Source organism: Panthera onca, chromosome B2, assembly GCF_046562875.1.
Source record: "Panthera onca isolate mPanOnc1 chromosome B2, mPanOnc1 haplotype 2, whole genome shotgun sequence".
Taxonomy (NCBI): domain Eukaryota; kingdom Metazoa; phylum Chordata; class Mammalia; order Carnivora; family Felidae; genus Panthera; species Panthera onca.
In genome coordinates this window covers 67515039-67535080 of record NC_138343.1, presented here as the reverse complement: position 1 = coordinate 67535080, position 20042 = coordinate 67515039, and the positions used below count along the sequence as shown (strand labels likewise).

The following is a 20042-nucleotide window of genomic DNA, read 5'->3' as shown; positions in this document are numbered from 1 at the left end:
TTGAAAAAATTTAGAGATAGAGCAATTTTCCAATGAGAAAAATGAGATGATTTTTAAGGGTTTCTCATTGTGAAAAATCATATGTGGGTCTTAAAAGCATTACAAAGCCTTCATTGCTAAATATTATTAAATATATAAAACTTTTATTGATTTCGTTCTACTTTGCTTTCCCATCTGTTTTATCCCAAATTCAAATCAAAAGGTTGAGGGAAGGAATGGGAATATCTCCATCTAGTGGTCAGCATGAAGTCAAGTTAATAAAATCAAATTAAACTTTTTGACAAAGGATCCTCCACTGTATATAATTAGCACAAATCTATAGGTCTATGATATAATGTGCTTTAATTAATGTTTACTTAGATGTTAACTACTTAAGTAAAAATAAAATGTAAATATTAATTATTTGATATTAAAGTGAAAATAATAGATGAAAATGTCCTTGTCATTGACTAACCCTGACATTAGTTTCTAAGCTTACCACACTGCCATATGCTGACAGGGAGGTATTACATATTTCAGGTGAAGGAACCATTTGAAGCTTAGTTATTTCTTTGCTCTGTTCTTTATAATCTCAGCAAATGGCAGGACTCTCTCTCATTTTGATCACTTATATAGTTCCATGCTTAGCACAGCGATGGACACATAGTAGTGCCTAATAAGCAATCCTTGGGGGCACCTGGGTGGCTCAGTTGGTTGAGCGTCTGACTTCGGCTCACACACCCATAACATGGCTGGTACTATCTCAAGCTATTTTTTTTACCCTTATAAGAATGAATCTAGATTTAAAAGCATATACATAACTTTGCAAAAAGAAGTAGTCCAAGACAAATGTGAGTTGTCTGTGTTTAGTGACTTCTTAGGAGTAGATAATGACTATTTCCTTATTAAAACTCAAATCCACACACATAAAAAAAAGAAGTAAAAAATATGTGAATATTGCTCAGATTAGAAAGAGTATGGGGGTGCCTGGGTGGCTCAGTTCGTGGAGAGTCCAACTTTAGCTCATGATCTTGCAGTTCATGAGTTCGAGTCCTGTGTAGGGTTCTGTCCTTACAGCTCAGAGCCTGGAGACTGCTTCAGATTCTGTGTTTCCCTCTCTCTCTCTGCCCCTCCCCCACTCACACTCTGTCTCTCTTCCTCTCAAAAATAAGTAAACATTACAAAAAAAAAAAAAAAAAGAAGAAAACGTATGGCTAGAGGAGTATAGTTATTTCTGGAAAATAGTCTAGCTTCCCAGCATGGGGCTTATATGCAGTAATTAATATCTTTGTGTTCAGTTCTTTCCGGGGGGTAAAATCAACCTAATATTATTAGAATATTAGACATAGTTTCTAAAAGGCTTTGAGAATTTTGGAGGTAAAGCACATATGTCAATATAAAGAAATTACCCAAGACTAGTAAAGAACTGCAGGAGAAGCTATTGGGCTCATGTATCTGTTTTTGTTTGTTTTGTTGTTTAACATCTAGTCTTTAAGTGAGATAATGTAGTATTGATCCCACATAAACTACTGAGTTTTCAGTTTAATTGAAAATACTGTCTTTCTTCTCTTTATAGAAAGCATCGTCATTCACCAGTTACGAATGAACTCCAGATGAAATGGTAAACCAAGCACATACTGGGTGTGTGTACTTCCTCTGAATCCCTGTTGAATGAATAGTATCTCTACAGCCCTTCATCATCACTAAGGTCCTCTGTGCTACTGATCACTACTGGGAATAATTTTCTACTTCCAGTGATTTTTTTTTTGAAGATATAATGTAAAAGCTGAAAATGGCATTGCTGATAATATGAAAATAGGTAGCAAGAGCAATTCACTCTTTGTGTCAAAATAAATTTCTCTGCCTTTTGTAAAGCTTTCAGGTCCATGGGCACATGCTATGTAATTTATTTTTATAATATACTCTGTAATGTGATTTTTTTCCTAAAGTGTTTCCTTTTTCGTAGTCTATGGCACATATACCTGTAGAATACACTGTCAGTTATTCAAAGTATTGGTACTGGTGCATTCAAAATGGAAACCTATAATTATTTTCCTTTATCAATTTGTTATTTTTCTGAAGGAAAAGAAAGTACAACACTCTATATATTTCCTGGGGGTAAATTCAAAACATAAAATAGAAGCAGGAGATTCTAGAAGAGACTTTATTATTGCCATACAATACTGTGTCTGATCATGGCTCCACAGTAATAACCTGATTTAAGAGTTTAATTTTAAATACCTAGAGCCAGTTTTAAAAGTTGCTCTTTCTAGTGTTCTGTGCCAAAACCCCTGGATGAATTGAATTTCATACGGAACAAATTAATAAAAGGAGATATGTAAGTTTAACCAGTAAGCGTTATGGGAATTGCTTTGACTGACAGTTCAATTATGTTTCTGTTTTCATTATTTGCTTATATATACAAGACTTATATTAAGGACTGTGATATCAAGATATTTCTCACAGTCTGCCCAAATGAAAGCCCGAAAAATAAAAAATGACCTAGGTAATGTCTGCATCTTTTAAAAAAATGGTAAGAGAAATCTCATGATAGATAACATTTTTTCTTCTCGATAGGTAGGATTTAGATATTTTTTCATAACTGCATACAGGTTGCAGAATATATTCTTTAAAGATAAAAGCACAATGTGCTTTACTCAAATCTCAGTGTCAGAGCTGCTGTCGAATTTAGGTTTATGGAAAAATGTGCATCTAAAGTCTACTTGAAACCCTAATAACAAAGGTTTTTAAAAAAAGACTTTGCTAACGTGGATATGTTTTCAATAAGGTGTTTAAAAAGATAACTTTAAAGGTAAATGAAGAATTGACATACTAGTTTCTGAATGTAGAAATCATATATCATGTAACTCTACTGAGATTAAAGAAAGAATGCTTCCCAGTGTCACATGAATACCTAAAAACCACGCAAACAACACTGTTGGCTCATTTCTCTGGTTGACAGGTTGTATCCAGGTTATAAGCCCATAGAGGTGAGTCCACAATGAGTCCCTGGAATAGAAAAATTAATTTGACTTCTTCCCCCTAGGTACCTTTGGAAGGTTTTAAGGTATACTTTGTGGAATTAGCAATCATATTTGGTAGATATTATAAATTAAATTATATTTTATGTAAAATTAGTTTGATTTTTGTAAGTAAAAGAAATGCTATGGTAGGCTTGTCCTAGCTTGAATGATTGTGAAAGTATCACATATCCTTCAGAGCTTTTGATTAACGATTAAGCAAACTAGAGTGTGTATGTGTGAAGATTTTAAAAACTGTTGCTAGGAATTTTGTTTTCTGAAAATGTTTCTGAACTGTAAAGGCATTTTCAATTAGAAAAGGGTTTTATCTTGTATTGTTATCTTTTTTTGACACACAGTTAAGTTACCTATTTGCCCATGGTTATACTTCTGATGGCAAAATATTCTGATATATCACAAATTAGCATTTGAAGCAATAACTTTTTCTCAACTTGCAGGAATTTTATTAAGCTAACAGTGAAAAGGCTAGAGAATGAGACTACCTCTGGAATTTAAAATATTACAAGTAATTCACTTGGATCTGAAGTTTTAATTTCTCTTGACTTTATAATAAAATTTGGTACTTGCGATGCAAAGTATGGTGGTGCGATCAGAGTCACTTAGATGGATGCTGAGACCTTTTCTGCTCATGCTGTGATCAAGTCCTCTGTGCAAACCTAAATGGAATCTGAGTGACAGATGAGTAAAACTAATAAAAATTAATACAAAAATTGTTCTGAAATAAAAAAATATTAAAAATTAACAGAAAAGTGAAACCACCAACTAGTTGTATCCTTATCTAATGAATAAACAAATAAGATCATAAATAGTCTTATCCCAATATCCACATCCAATTGAAAAAATTGCCTCCACGTGCAACCCTGGAACCATCCTAGACTCACATAATTTCTATATCTTTCATTGTAAGTAAATCTCCAATCATCAATATGAGAGATAATCAGTTTTGAATGGAAGAATTGTATTTTCTGAAATGATTCCAGTTTAAAGTGCAACAATTGAACTACCCGTTATTTTACCCCCTTTTTTTTGATAAGAGCATTTTTTGAGGTATCTTCTGTAGAGATTTTTTGAGGTATGTTCTGCAGACAGTGGATAAATTTTCCAGATGATAGATGCCTAGAATGTTCACAAAATGTGAAGAATTAATTGTCTCTTAGGACAACCATAAAAAAAAAATTCATGATGTGGAATACCTAGCTTAAGCATTAAAAAAGACACTAGCACTATTGAAATAATTCACAGGTTCTAAAAACCAGTGGTAGAGCAAGAGTAAATGTTGGATCAGACAAAATGACAGACAATATTTTGATAATATCAGACAATATTTTGTCAATATTTTGACAATTTCAGACAATATTTTGTTCTTTCTCTTTTTGCTGTGGTTGAATTTTCCTGGAAGTGAATAAAAAACAGCAAAAGTTGGGTGTGTTATGAATCTGATGAGGAACAATTCTAAAATAACAACAATGCAAAATGGAAGTTTAAAAAATCCCACAACTGGCACCTGAGGCATACAACCCCCCTTGGACTCCAGTGCTAAGCTCCTGCTAAAGATACTAATTAGAAGGCAAAGAGGAAAACAATAAAAATTATTGTAATAAATTCATAAAAATTAGGAAATTTTCCTGAAATTAATTAGTGTTTAGTGACCACTAATATTTTATTGTCTTACATTGTCAACATTTACTCCATAACTATATGATAACATAGGGAAACATATGATACATAGGGAAAATGTTATAGATTAATAAATTTGAATAGAAATGTTTATAGGTGTCATCACATAATACATTTATTTTTTGGTGTTGTTTTTTCATTTATATCGTTTAGGTAATTTTGCCTTACCATTCACAGATTTTGTTATTTTTACCAGTGCAGATTGTATTTATTTAGATTTTGTTTAAAAAATATCAGATGTCAGCCTCTCCATTGTAAGAGGCTTACATTGTGATCAGATATTCTTACAAGTCTTGCAGTTTAATTAATGGATTTACGAAAGCAAAAAAGTGCATTGAAAAATTTTGGTGTTACATTATATTTTCACAGCATTATCAATTTTGTATCCTTTAAGTTTTATTAAGTACATGAGAAGTTTGTTATTTTTCACTCCAGCCAAGTGAATTTATGGGTATCTACTTGTCTTTTATATGAATGTAATATCTTGCTTTCAGTTCTTCAAAGGTTATTGAAATTATTTAGCCAACTAAGGTGTTCTCTTTGTGTCATTTCCAAAGTCAACCATGTTTATCCAAGTCTCACTAGAGAGTGAGAAAAAGAATAATTGTGATATAAAAACATTGTGCAATATTCTTTTTTGAGTTGGAACATAATATTTGTAAAATTAAAATCATTTAAAATGAGGATTCAACCTTCACCTTATTTTTATTTAAAATTATTTGCTTTAAGATAGTTTTCACTTCTGCATTTCATGTTTTCTTAAAAATATGTTTTTCACTGTGAATAAGCAGAAGTGGTACAGCAGATCTGCCAAAATGAGATACTTTTCCTCTGAGTTACATCATAGTCTGATTCTTTAGTAAGATGAAAACTGCAAGACACCAAGAGATGGAACTGGTTATAGGGTTTCCCTCAGCCCTTTATCCTCATCAAATGCAATGCCAGTCAGTATTCAGATTTTCCTCTACTACTTTCTGCTGTCAATCTGAAGGTAGATTGCTCAGTAGAGCAAATGATCCTGAGGTTTTGCCAGCAATCCATAGCCCCTCTTCCAGAGAGGCAGTTGGGTAATGCTTTCAGCAAGGTGGGCCTGGGGGACAGTGGGGCTATTCTCTGGCCCCTTTTATTGTGTCAGAAATGGTGGTCTGTAGCCAATCTCTACTTATCTTTGCCTTATTTGGAACAAAGGAATGGTTTTCTCCTGTTTATTATTTAAAGATCAAAAAAGCAGGCAAGGATGATGTCTAAACAAAGATGCTTTCTATAGGAAAGTTGCAGATGTTAGGGGTCTTACCCAAAAAGCAGCTCTGTGGCCCCTTTTTGGGGGAGTGGAGCCCTTTGGTGCACATAGTTTAAGAGCACTGGCCAAAAGTCGTCGTCTGTTTATTTCGTGACTTCCCAGGAGAAGGAAGGTCTCAAGCTTTCTACCATATTTGCTTAAATAAATTTGTTCCCCTTGAGCCCTGGGCTAGAGTTACTTTTTTGTTTTTAACTTTATTTTTGAGAGAGAGAAAGCAAGAGCAGGGGAGGGGTAGAAGGAGGGAGACATAGGATCCAAATTGGGCTCCGTGCTAACAGCAGGGAGCCAACATGGGGCTTTAACTCATTAACCTTGAGTGAGATTGTGACCTGAGCCAAAGTCAGAAGCTCAACCGACTGAGCCACCCAGGTGCCACTAAAGTCACTCTTAATGAGCACCAGCCTATTCTCCTGTACACAGAAACTGGAACAAGTTCCCCGGGCTCCATGCATGTTGGAAATAGGGTACATTGCATCATACTTGTTTTCTTTTTTTTGCATATCATTAAAATTTACTTTTGAAATTTGTATTTAACAGTATCCCACGGAACCTATAAAAGATGTCAAGCTTTGAGACCTCCTCTCAATTCCCTTTGAGATCAACCCTCACTGACTGCACAGTTCCAGGGATAGCTACCTGATCCACAGATAATGGTTGGGTCCCAGTTCCCTGGAGTTCCCAGATAACTTTTTTTTTTTTTTTAAAGATAATCAGTCCTTCTTTAATTTCCCCTGGAATTATCTTCAGCATTTCTTTCAGAGATAAGCATCTCTAAGAAGAAAATATTTTTTTCCTTTCTCTTCAGTAGTCCATTTTCCCATTCTTATATTGCCTTATATTGACTGGTATTGGTGTACAAAGTTATTCTCCAGTTGGCCTGTAAGCTTCTTAAAGACAGAACTTGCATATTCCTCATAGTGAATCTAAGATACTGTATAAATGTTTGCAAAGGGCAATATAATTCCTTCTAGGGAGAGGCCTTTTCCCACTTTTCTTCCAGATGCTCTATCTCCTTTTCCCCAATCTTCACAGACCTTTTCCATGACCATCATCATTCTCATTTTTAGCTTCTGGCTCCTAGGACACATTTCTTTCTCCTCTTTGACAGCAGGATATATTTAGTCAAAGTGGCAGGGTGTTTTGTAGGCACCCAATTACTTACTTAACCCCAAAGTGTTGCTCCTCTAGGAGTAGTACCTTAGCCAAAGTATTCTGTGCCAGATCTTCCTTACCAAATTATTCTGCCTGCTGATCCTTCCCTTGTAGAAACCTCTGTGCCCACTGAAGGTTTTAGATGCAGAGTATTAAACAAGACTCTCCATCACTGATCTTAAGGGAAGATAGGCTCTCTGCAAAGACAAAGCGCTTTCATCTTATCAGACTACCATATGGCCTATGCCATTTTAACAAGAAAAGTGTGTTCAGTCATTTTCAATTCACAAAGAGGCCAAGCATTCGTTCCCACATGGAGCGTCGTTGCAAGTAGATAAGTGGCACAAATGGACTACATAAGCTAACAGAGTATTTCCCCAAAATGGAGGGTACCAGAAATCTTGGTTTCCAGGGAAACAACCTAAGCCCCTGAGAAAAAGCACATGATCAGCTAGGGTATGGAGTCCTGCAAATCATTAATAATGAGTGTAGTATAAGGTTCAACTTTCTCTATGTTCTTTTATTTTTGATCCTATTCTTTCCTGCATGGAGAGCCATAATGTCACTCAGGCCTTAGGACCCACTTTAACAGTTTAACAGTCCTCACAGTTTAACTTTTGACATCACAAAGAGGATGAGGTATGGCATCTCCTGTAACTCCTTGTGCATACATCCTATATGGCACTGACCTCTGTATTTTTCAGTTGTTTGTTGCCAAGATGTCTCTTCCACTAAAATGTGAGTTGAGCGTAAGTCAGGTTAGTTCAATAGGATTTACTGAATACCTTTAAGACCTTGGCATTTTTCCAGGTGCTGTAAATATCGAGACAAATAAAAAGTCTCTGACCTTGAGCAGCTTATTATCTAATAGCAAAGACAGACAAAAACATATTTTTCTGTACTACAGTTAAGTGCAAGAATAGAGGTATGTACAAGTTGCCTTGAACTCAGAGAGAAACTCTTAGCTTAGCCATAGGGACAAAGAAAGACTCCTCAAAGTGGCTACTATCTTGCATCTTGAAGGATGAGTAGGAATTAGTTAGCAAGGCTGCTTCAGCAGAAGTGGGGTCTGAAGTGGGGGAGCAATAGGTTGGACAGGTTAGGAATTGAAGACAGTGAGTACAGATTCTTCTCAGAAGATTCAGTGAAAATAAAAAATGTTGTGAACAGTCTGTTGAACCCCTACCTTGTCCCTCACCATGCACTGGTCAGAGGGAGGTCCTAGGAAGTCTTGGCTATTTGTTGTCATAAATATTTAGTTCCATTGACAAAAAAAATTGTTTCACTTCTCAGCCTCAATAGAAGTTGACTTCCACATTTAAGTTAATTTTGTGAAAGTCATCCTTCAAAAATATGTTAGAGCTATTTTAAAGAAGTGACCCAAGTGTTTAAAAAAACAAATAATAATGAAATGCCTGCTAATTCTCCCTCCCCCCAGACTTCCCATAATTTAAAACCTGGAAAAACAGAAAAATGTAGTTATGTCTAAAAATAGTCCAAACATGATTTGTAAGAGGTTTTTTTATTTATTTTTGAGAGAGGGACAGAGCACGAGTGGGGGAGGGGCAGAGAGAGAGGGAGAGACAAAATCCGAAGCAGGCTCCAGGGCGACTGAACCACACAGGCAGCCCAAGAAGTTAAACATTTCCCCCCTATCTTTCTATTCTCATGGAGTAATAAGTCTCTTCCTTCTTTTGACTCTCTCCTTTAAAAACTAATTTCACTATTATACATATAACATCTGTCAGTTGGCCGCCAACTGAGAGATGGTAATGTCATATTTGAAGGAAAGACCTTATCTATAATTGATGGCACCTATTGGAAAATATATCCCATGGGATGTAATCAACTGAGAGAGTCTATACAGTGGAAGTCATAAAGTCTAAAATCTTACTAGGGTTATATTTTTTCATTTAAATAAAGTGTGGAATTATGAGAAATGAAACCTTATTTCCTTCCCTAAACAAAGTTCTTAGGCTGTCTACTCTTTCTTCTAATGAGACTAACCATTAAAATATTTTGTTTGACTGTGTTTCTGACTACTATGATTATTATTCATGAACTTGCAAAAGCTTTCAGCACAATGACCTCAGGCTAACCAGATCTCTCAGTGTGAAAACAAAAGAATTTTCTTAAATGCCTAACTGAAAACATTTAATAAATACACAACAAAAAAGGCAGGAAGAAGTCAACTTTAAAAGTAGTAATTTTTCAGTGTCAGTTGGAATCAATTTCTGATGCAATAAATATAACAAATTAATTTATTTTACAAATTCTATATGATCTTTTTCCTAAAAATCTTATCAATTACGAATGAATATTTAGTCCCACCAAAGTTCTCTAAAGTAAGCTGCCATTAACTGAATAGAAAAAAATTTTTTTTGCTTCAAAAATAAACAAGCAAAAATACTACACAGTCACTAAAAACAATTCAAACCACTTCCAGTCTCTAAGAACTTTCTCTTAAATTCATGCTGGTAAAAATTATAGCACATTTCTTAGGTCTCTTTAACTTGAGGTCTTGGAACATTGTTATGCTACACATGGGAATGAAATGGCTTAAATATGGCTAGAAGCTAGAGAGCTAAAGCAGACTCAAATACTCAAAAGAGTCTAATGAGCAAATCTGGCACTTTGGCTAAAAACAGTAAGAAGCCCAGTTTCAGTTTCCTCTTCTTAATTCTTTAAATTACTCAATAATTATTCAATATTTTTTACCTTAATGTTTCTGGTTAACTAGTTCAGTAACTTGAACAGAGCAATTGAGCTAAAAAAAAAATATTATAAAACTACCCTGCCAAAGGCTATTTACATACATCTTTTCAGATCATGGGGTTTGACTGCTTTATTGTTTTGGATTTACTTTTATATTTGGGCTTATGCAATCATTGCATACTTATAACAATGATCTGGTAGTTGGCATTAATCAAAATCATTTAGCCACATAAATTCTTTTACTAGGAATCAGCAAATGAACAATCATTTGAACAACACAAATGTTATCTAAATGTATCAATACACACACACACACACACACACACACACACACAGTCATACCTACAGTGAGAAATGCATATACTGGTAATCCACTATGAGAACAACCACTGGCTTTTGTTACCCTAGAAATGCTGACTAACATTTTCCTTTAAGAATTTCTACTTTATGCGGCACCTGGGTGGCTCAGTCGGTTAAGCGGCCGACTTCGGCTCAGGTCATGATCTCGCGGTCCGTGAGTTCGAGCCCCACGTTGGTCTCTGTGCTGACAGCTCAGAGCCTGGAGCCTGTTTCAGATTCTGTGTCTCCCTCTCTCTGACCCTCCCCTGTTCATGCTCTGTCTCTCTCTGTCTCAAAAATAAATAAAACGTTAAAAAAAAATTAAAAAAAAATTTCTACTTTATCATATTAAATTAAAAAACAAAAACAAACAAACAAAACCTACCTGGTAAGGAGTATCATAAAACAATGTGTAACTACGGAAATTATAAAATTGAGTCCCCTAAAATAATGATGTGGATATAAAAAAAATGTTAGCTCGGTAAAGCAGCATATTGTGACGGCACAGTACAAGGAGGAAAAGGAACTGTAAGAGCAGAAACCTCTTTGACCTTGGCCAGAGCAAGTTCTTACTAGACATGTGAAGAAAAGTAAAAATGAACTATTGGGACTTGATCCAGAAAAAAGTCTTCTGCACAGTGAAGGAAACAATCAACAAAACTAAAAGGCAGCCTTTAGAATGGGAGAAGATATTCGCAAATGACATATCTGATAAAGGGTTAGTATCCAAAATCTCTAAAGAACTTATTAAACTCAATACCCAAAAAACAAACAACCCAGTTAAGAAATGGACAGAAGACATGAATAGACCCTTTCCAAAGAAGACATCCAGAGGGGCTAACAGACACATGAAAAGATGCTCAACATCACTCGTCATCAGGGAAATACAAATCAAAACCACAATGAGATATGTCACACCTATCAGAATGGCTAAAATTAACAACACAAGAAACAACAGGTGTTGGTGAGGATGCAGAGCAAGGGTGACCCTCTTGTCCTGTTGGTGGGAGTGAAAACTGGTACAGTCACTCTGGAAAACAGTATGGAGTTTCCTAAAGAAACTAAAGATAGAACAATCCTACAATCCAGCAATTGAACTATTAGGTATTTACGCAAAGGATACAAAAGTACAGATTCAAAGGGGTACATGCACCCCAATGTTTATAGCAGCATTATCAACAACAGCCAAATGATGGAGAGAGCCTAAATGTCCATCAACTGATGAGTGGATAAAGATGATGTTGATGTGTGTTTGTGTGTGTGTGTGTGTGTGTGTGTGTGTGTGTGTGTATACACACAGTGGAATATTAGCCATCCAAAAAATGCAATCTTGCCATTTGCCATGATGTGGATGGAGCTAGAATGTATTATGCTGACCGAAGTCAATCAGAGAAAGACAAATAACATATGATTTCACTCATATGTAGAATTTAACAAAACAGATGAACATACAGGAAGGAGAGGAAAAAAGAATAGAGGGAAACAAATCACAAGAGACTCTTAATGATAGAGAACAAACTATGCATTGACAGAGGGAGGTGGGTGGGAGATGGGCTAGATGGGTGATGGGTACTAAGGAGGGCATTTGTTGTGATGAGCACTGGGTGTTGTATGTAAGTGATGAATCACTGAATTCTACTCCTGAAACCAACATTGCACTGTATGTTAACTAACTAGAATTTAAATTAAAAAAGGAAGGAAGGAAGGGGGAGGGAAGGAACTCTTAAGGTTATCATCAAGAGATTTTGAAAAAGGAAAATGTAAGGAATCTAAGGAAGCTTTCAGTTTTACAACTGTTTCAGTCAAAATAGAATTTCTAATAAGAAAAAAAAAAAGAGACAAGTTGTTAATCTTTACTATGACAAACACAACTGAAAAAAAAAAAAGCAGATAAACATATTGCCATCATTCAGATCACTAGAACTGATAGGGAAAAACCTGTTATAAGATGGCCAACAGGACCGATAGGGGAATTGCAGTCCCTGCCTGAAGACTCCCCTTCTGGGTTCTTCTTCCCACCCTGCTCGTGGCTGGCGCCAAATTACTACTAATGAAGAATGTGGAAGTAACAGACTATCAACTGTCCCCTCTGTTGATGCTCTCAACTCAGACCTCTGAAGAATGATCTCTGAGCCCACCGGTGTAAAATAAACCTCCTGCCTTCCAAGATATCCAAGTGTAGCTTGGTTCTTCCGTGGGGTGATCCAGACCAGGTTCCGTAACAAAACAACAAAAATCTTAGGGCAAAATAACTGACCATTTACACAGAATGCTGAAATAGCAAATCTCTTAAGGAACTATGACATTTAGTGGATGTGATAATATAGGCCAAAACGGGGAGAAAAAAAATGTGCCTCATACTTTATATTTTTGCAGTATGTCTAATATTGTTATACACAGTTTTACTAACTGACAGAACTTAGCGAAATAAAGGTATTCCATGCCTTCTCCATTAACTGTGATAGATGAATGTTTTCCATTTGAGCCTTAGGTTAAAAGTAAACTTGCATAGATCAAAACAAAATAGACCCACCTATGTCAATAGGGCTAAGAATTTGAGAGATAATGGATGTCATATAAGGGCAAAACCAAGCAAGCCAATTATCTGCCAGATCTTAATTGGCTCACATCTTGAGACTTGTAGTCATTGTGAAAATGTATTTAATTTTAAATTATGAGGCCCAAAGACTCTTTTCATTTCCCCTTCCTTGGCTTACCTTACAAAAGGCATAAATACAAAGCCTGACAGATAATAAAGTTTGGGTATTTGTTTTCGGATACTATAATTTACTTTCTGGTTTCGGTTTCAAAGACTCCAATATCATGTGACTTGTATAAAATTAAAAAAAAAAAAATTGGGGCACCTGGGTGGCTCAGTCAGGTAAGCATCTGATTCTTGATTTTGGCTCAGGGCATGATCTCACTGTTCCTGAGATGGAGCCCCTCATGGGGACTCTGCGCTGACAGCTTGGAGCCTGCTTGGGATTTCCTCTCTCAGAATAAATAAACTAAAAAACAAAAACAAAAACAAAAACAAATATATGCTTATTGCAGGAATTGTGGAAAATACAAAAGTGCAAAAAACAGCGAAAAAGTATCCTCCATCCAGTCAATGGATATTACCACTATTTACTTTTTAGTTGGGCTTTATACTATTTAGGTGTAATTTAGTTATTTTTTATATCAGGAATATTTCCGAGGGTCATTAAGTACTCAGCAGTTTTAACGTGTCTACATAGTATCTCATTTTATAGTGTTGCCATAATTCGTTGAGGTTTTTTTATTAACAGTAAAATAAAAAGCTACAGCTTATTACAAGAGACTTCTTAAAGTGCAAAGGAGAAACGCAGACACAGAAAATAAGGTAAAAGTTAACATAAAGACCATTAATGGAGGAGAAAATAGCTTAGAGGTAAGTTAAAAGGGTTCACCATCTGGTAGGATTTATTCTTACAGTATAATAGGGTCACTCATCACGCATCTCACTTTAACGTTTACGTTTGCGCCTTGAGTAGAGGTTTATATATTTAAGAGAAAGTCGCGGTTTTATAACCTAAGCAAATACTGCCAATCCCACCAGGCTTGGTGTGGTCTTTCAAATGCTCGGATACCCCTCAGAGGGCTTCGAGGCAAGACAAAAACCTGTTTGGCGCCAAAGCCACCAGAAAGACTTCAGCAGCTCCAGGGCTGAGGAAGGTGATTTGGGCCCAGTGGGCTGGACTTGCGTCCCAAAACGGCCCTCGCCATGATAACCACAGCAACAGTCAGGTGAGTGAGAGCAGAAGCTTCGGCCCGAGGAGCTAAAACAAGCGTACGGCGTAAGCGTCGAGACCTCTTCGCTCCCAGGGCGGCGCAGGCGCAACGTAGGTCCACGCTCTGGGGGATTGAGGCCCTCACTTTGTCGTCACAGGGCAGATGATCAGGGTGCGTCCGCCTCTTCCCTCTCCCTTCTACCCTCCTCCCCTTTCCCCTCCCCTTGTCCCTCAGTCTTCTCCCTCCTTCCTCTCTCCCTCCCTCTGGCGTCCCCAGCCGACTCCCGCTTCCGGTCGGCGGCAGTCTGCGGAAGGGTGTCCCGCCTCTTCCGCCTTTACAGAGGAGGTGGCGGCGGCGGCGGCGCCTGCGCGTCTTCTGTCAGGGTCAGCAGGCGGGTCCCCTGGGTGGTCCACCTGCGCTTCGCGGAGCCGCGCCGTGGGGGTCGATGGCGATGAACTATAACGCGAAGGATGAAGTGGATGGTGGGCCCCCGTGTGCTCCTGGGGGCACCGCTAAGAACCGGAGGCCGGATAACACGGCCTTCAAACAGCAACGGTTGCCGGCTTGGCAGCCCATTCTTACGGCTGGCACGGTGCTACCTACCTTCTTCATCATCGGCCTCATCTTCATCCCCATTGGCATCGGCATCTTCGTCACCTCCAACAACATCCGCGAGATCGAGGTGAGGGGAGGGAGCGGCGGTGGGAGTTGGCGCTGCTCTGGAACGGGGTCCTCCCGGTCCGCTCCACTCCAGCCTCAGCTCCCTGGAGGTTGACAGGCGGGCTCCGCCCTCCCCCGCGTCTTCCCTCTCTTCTGTTTCTTCTTTTTCTTTCTGTGTTGCTTTCTATATTTGCAGTTTTGTCCGAGTTTCCTCTTGCGATTTACAGGGTTACGGACCGAATGGATGTTTAACGCAGGGAGTGGGTCAGGTGAAGAACGCCCGCCCCTTCAGTGCGCGGTTTGTGTGGTTCGGTCGGGGTTTTCGCCTCCAACGGAGGTTTAAAAAAAGGGGGTTGGGGGGAGAAGTTAGATCTGGATGTAACTCCGGAAGAACTGATGTGGTCAGAGTCATTACTCGTGTAGGGATTACAGAAATTAACACGTTGGCCATTGTTAGGAAAGGAGCCAGAGTCATAGAGGTATTGATGATTTTTATGTAAAGTTGTCGTGTTATCAGGTCACATATTCGGACACGTAACCGAAGTGCGCACAGAAGTTTTCATTTGGGGCTAATAAATGCTCTTACTTGTAAGGCATGATATAGGTTAAAGGTAACCAGAATCTTCAATTCTGGTTTGCTTTTAAACTACGCTTAATCACTGTGAAATACATCGCTCTAGTCCCCCCCCCCCCCCCCCCAATTTAAATTTGGAAGAGTCAAGGGCTATACGCAGAGAATTGGTTGTACACTATCTACTGAACATTTTACTGTTATAAACATGACATATAAACTTGGGAAAGCATCTTGACTGTCGGAGCCGTATCATAGTATCTTCATCTATCTGTAGTGGTGAAGATAGGTTGATACTGGAATGTAAATGCTTTGTAGAGATGCCCTGTATTAAAATCTGCCCATCCTCTTGTATATCGAAGGGTATAGTTATCTGTTTGGAAGGGCAAGAACTGGTATCTTCTCATGATTCCTTCTGTTCTGTTAGGTTATGCCATTTTTTTTTTCTAATTTCATTAAATACTTTAAATATGTGCATGTGATTTAATGGGTCTTTCAGAGTAATTTTATTTCAATTAATGGAATAGGAACAAAGATACCTATTTTATGGTATAATTTACGATGTTACTTCTAAAGCAAAATCCGTTTGTCTTTTAATTGTACAGTGCTCACTTTGATGTTAATAATACTGAGAATAGTATCAATAGCATAGTTTTTAAATGTTTTACTAAAAATTCATTTTTGTTTAGTAACAGGAGAAAGTGCTACAGTATGTTTCTTCAGCATGTATTTTTGTTTTATCCTTTTTACCTCCCTAAGTGTCCTGCATATGTAGATAGTACTTGTTCACCCAACCACAGTAGGATCACACATATTAGGATCTGAGCAAAAACAGTGTAATGCAAGGGCCCATGGGCTCTAGGTTGGAGTTAGGCAGAGGTGGGTTAAATTCCAGCTCATCTACTAACTAACTAGCTCAGTTTCTTGGAAAATTTAATCTCTCCAAGCCTAAGTTTCCTCATCTGTAAAATAGGTGAATGATGCCTCTCTTCTAAAATACGAGAATTAGAAACAATATAGGTAATATTCCTGACACTAAGTTTTTACAATAAATAGTTCCTTTCAATATGATAATCACTGATCAGGAAATGAGAAATGGAGTCAGAGGGATTGATATTTGTCACTAAGCTATCAGAGTGTTGTAAAATTAAGACAAAAACCTAGATGTCTTGATTCCCAGCCTTGATCTTGTACACTACACTAGAATCCTACTGCAATGTTCATAGTTAAGTAGAAGAAAAGAATTTAACGTTAGAAATTTGATCATTTTACTTAAACTTAAGATAATAAGATGAAAGTAGCAATAATTTGGAATTTTATATGATGGGTATTTGCTAAATTATCAGAACTTAACTTCTGTTAATGTTTAATATACTATGAAAATAAATATTTACTTTCTTTAAAACTTTTGGGTTCTGAAATAAGTAAGCAGTTGTTGAAATGGAAATTTCAACTAACTTGCTCTCATATATGTGATTCTGAATCACGGGGACTGAGGAGTCTCCTGCACCTTGGTCTGATGAAAAGGGCACTGAAGATTCAAGGCATTAGAGTTGAGGTCTCAGCTCTGTTACTCTCTAGATTGTGATCATAGGCATACTTTTGAGTCGCAGTTTCTTTTTCTTGAAGAATCAAAAGATTCAGACTAGGTGATCTCTGAAATGCTGTTCAACTCTAAAAATCTATGACTTCGAGCTTTAACATGATTTTTAAAAATGCTGCATATTTGAATTGTATCACCTTTAGAACCAGATGAAATGAAAATTGGTAATGATTAGGAATTTTGTACCAATGCTGATAGTTGTGTAAATAGAATTTTAAAAATTAATTTGGCTGTTAAATATGTAGAAAATTGGTTCTGGACTAGAACCAATGTGAAATATTAGAAAAACTAGGGAACATTCCCAAAACATACATGCTTGTTTCTGCCAGCTCTCCACCTTTTGTTAGCCACTAGTTTAGGTTAAAATATGTTGAGGGTTATTAAAAGTAAATGGGTAATGAGAAGTTCTTGCCAGTCTCTACACTGTAAGTTGTTCACACCTCTTTAGCTTATTTCCTCAATTTTGAAAATTAAAAAAAAATTTTTTTTAACGTTTATTTCTTTTTGAGAGCGAGGGACAAAGTGTGAGTGGGGCAGGGGCAGAGAAAGGGAGACGAAGAATCCGAGGCAGGCTCCGGGCTCTGAGTGTCAGTGCAGAGCCCAACGTGGGCCTTGAACCCATGAACCGTGAGATCGTGACCTGAGCTGCAGTGGGACACTTAACCGACTAAGCCACCCAGGCACCCCTCAATTTTGAAATTTTAAGAACTTTCTTTGCTGTATTACATCAAATTACTAGGCCAGAGGAGACTTGTCAAATAAGAATGCTTTTGTAATTTAGCTTAAAGTGCTGATAAGATCAGAAATCCATATTTTTGAGACACAAAAATCGATGGGTCTTTACCCTTCTCCCAGAAATGTTATATTAAAAAATTACTCTTACAGAGCACATTGGACTCCCCTGAAAAGGGTATAGAAAAGATATTTTTAAATTTTAATGCTTCTATGTGGCAGTATTATCTTCCCAGCTCCATCCTGTTAGGTTTGTATATCTTGTTTAGTTGGGTTTTAGATTTTCCACAATCTAATTCAATGAAGTTGTTAGAAAACTAAAGTTGTTAATTTTATCATTCATAAGAAAATATTTTAAATATTTAATATCTCAACATTAAGGTTTAATATCTTCATTTAATATTAGCAGCAAGGAATGAATATTTCCTTTAATTTGGCAGTTGTAGGAGTCAGTCACATACTTTTATGGCAAAAATAATGATTTTCTAGTCTTGGGACCTTGTTGGTGAGGCTGAGATATTTCTTGAATAGAGTTAACTTGAGAAAGGTAATGAAGTATTCTTAACTTTTGCAAAGGTATTTATCAGTGTGAAGTTATATTGTTTTAAATTAATGGTTAGAATCAGATGAAGACATTTTTCAAAGTAATATTCAGAGTAAATTTAAAAACTAAATATTTACTTCAAGTTAATATTACCAAAAGGTTCAAGATAATGTTTTCTTTAACTTTTAGTGGAATAGGACCCCTCCCACCCACTACGCCCTTGCTGCCAGCATGTTTGATAGAGAAATTCCACCTCTCTTCTACTTTATCTTATGTCATTTACTGCCCTCAATTATTTAATTCTGGTTATTTTCTGTTTCCCTAATTTCTGATAAAAATATTTTCTATCTGTTGTTTGTACTCCTGTGTAACTTGGGTTCTTACATAATAAGAGTTTTAAGATGATTAGATTTCTCTTCTGCATTTAGCATTATTCTTTGTGTATGCTTAACTTACAGCTAAGAGTCAAGGAGGAATAAGTTGCTGTGTAGAAATGATTGTTAAAGATAAGGCACTTTATGTTAAGAAGTTTAAAATTTTGATATTCAAATGAATTGCAGCTGCTTAGAAGCTGACTCTTGGAAATTAAGAAGTTTGTAGTGTTTTAATTTGTTTCTCAAGTAACTTTAGTACTTAGAGCAAGATACGACAAAGTAAATATGGCTGGCCCAGACCATTTTGTAAAGCTCAAGAACTGAGAATGAATGGTTTTATAGATGAACAATTGCAATTGATTTGATGATAGGGAACACTAATTTTGGACGTCACTTACATGAAATGTTACCCCTCCCTCCCCCAAATAATTCCATTCTTATTAGTAGACCTGTATTACCAAAATATTGTATGCCATTGTTATTATTATATTTTGAATTTCATCAATAAAAATTTGTGCAAAGTTGTTTTCTTTTGTTATATAGGAACCTACATAATATCCTTGACCTTGCTTCTTGATTTGCAAAGTCCAGAGTGTTTACTTTCTGGCCCTTTACAGAAAAGAATTTCCTGCCCTTGACTTCAAGTTTTAAAGAAACATACAGGCAAATTTAGCATTTGTTACAAAAATAGCAGTGTTTAATTTATACATTCTAATCCTCAGTAATCTTTCAAGGTAGGTATAATGATCCCTGATAATTGCTTGTGTTCAGTCTTCTTTGTACACATTTAATAGATGTATAATACCTTAGCTAAACTTAACATTAATCTTGACTCAGGTGGTATCATTTTTCATTTTTTTTGTCACAGTCAGATTAAGTTCAAGCAAGGTAAAAAAAAAATTGCTTTTGAAATTTTTACTTTGAAGAAAGGATTTCAGATAAATTCTTTAGCATGTAATTATTAGTTCAAAGGGGTACTTAAAATGCCATTAAAAAAAATTAATCTAATTAATACCTACAATGATTTACCTTATTACTCAGCATTTTGTTGGGTGACCTGTTTAGGTCTTAACATTGATTTCCTTTAAGACAAATTCACATTCAAAAATGGAAGTTTTCCAGTCCTTCTTATATAGTGTAAATACTGCATGTCCTTCAAAGAAGGAGTGGACGTGGAGGAGAAGTGGAAGAAGAAGAAGTGGAAGTTTGATTTAGAGGAACAATTATAGTGGTAGCAAAACAAAGCTGAGAAATATGATAACTCTTAAACTAATCTAGTCATCTACATCTGTTGTTCTGTTTTACCTCTGATTCTTTTGTGTTTTGTATTTAAGCTAATGGGCAGGTCTACAGTTTATCATTGTATTCTGTACTGTGCTTTGTATGCTTTTTACATTTAATATTAACTTTTTAAAATAGGGGGACTGTATGTAGTTCCTCTTCCCCCAGTAGCCTCTTTCTTTCTAGGATAAGTTATGGACTATTGTCTTTAGTATAAACCTTTTCCCTACCTTTATTGAGGTATATAGTTGACAAATAAAAATTGTATGTTTTAAGGTGTTCAGTGTGATGGTTTGATATATATATGTGTGCATTGTGAAA

At 36.5% G+C, this 20042-nt stretch overlaps 2 protein-coding genes across 4 annotated transcripts in view; both read left to right on the top strand.

The window, feature by feature from the left end:
- FILIP1 (filamin A interacting protein 1) overlaps nucleotides 1-5381 on the top strand; it is a 282762-nt gene extending 277381 nt beyond the window's left edge. For all 3 annotated transcript variants that reach the window (XM_060615976.3, XM_060615977.3, XM_060615978.3), the window contains one exon: nucleotides 1556-5381. In XM_060615976.3, coding sequence (XP_060471959.1) covers nucleotides 1556-1596 — 41 coding nt within the window. In that variant the 3' untranslated portion in view covers nucleotides 1597-5381. The remainder of the gene's footprint in view (nucleotides 1-1555) is intronic.
- Nucleotides 5382-14199: 8818 nt separating this feature from the next.
- Nucleotides 14200-20042, top strand: part of CDC50A (cell division cycle 50 P4-ATPase accessory subunit A) — a 39010-nt gene continuing 33167 nt past the window's right edge. Inside the window, exon 1 of the mRNA XM_060615979.3 lies at nucleotides 14200-14638. Within this exon, the coding sequence (XP_060471962.1) occupies nucleotides 14402-14638 (237 nt within the window). The 5' untranslated portion in view covers nucleotides 14200-14401. The remainder of the gene's footprint in view (nucleotides 14639-20042) is intronic.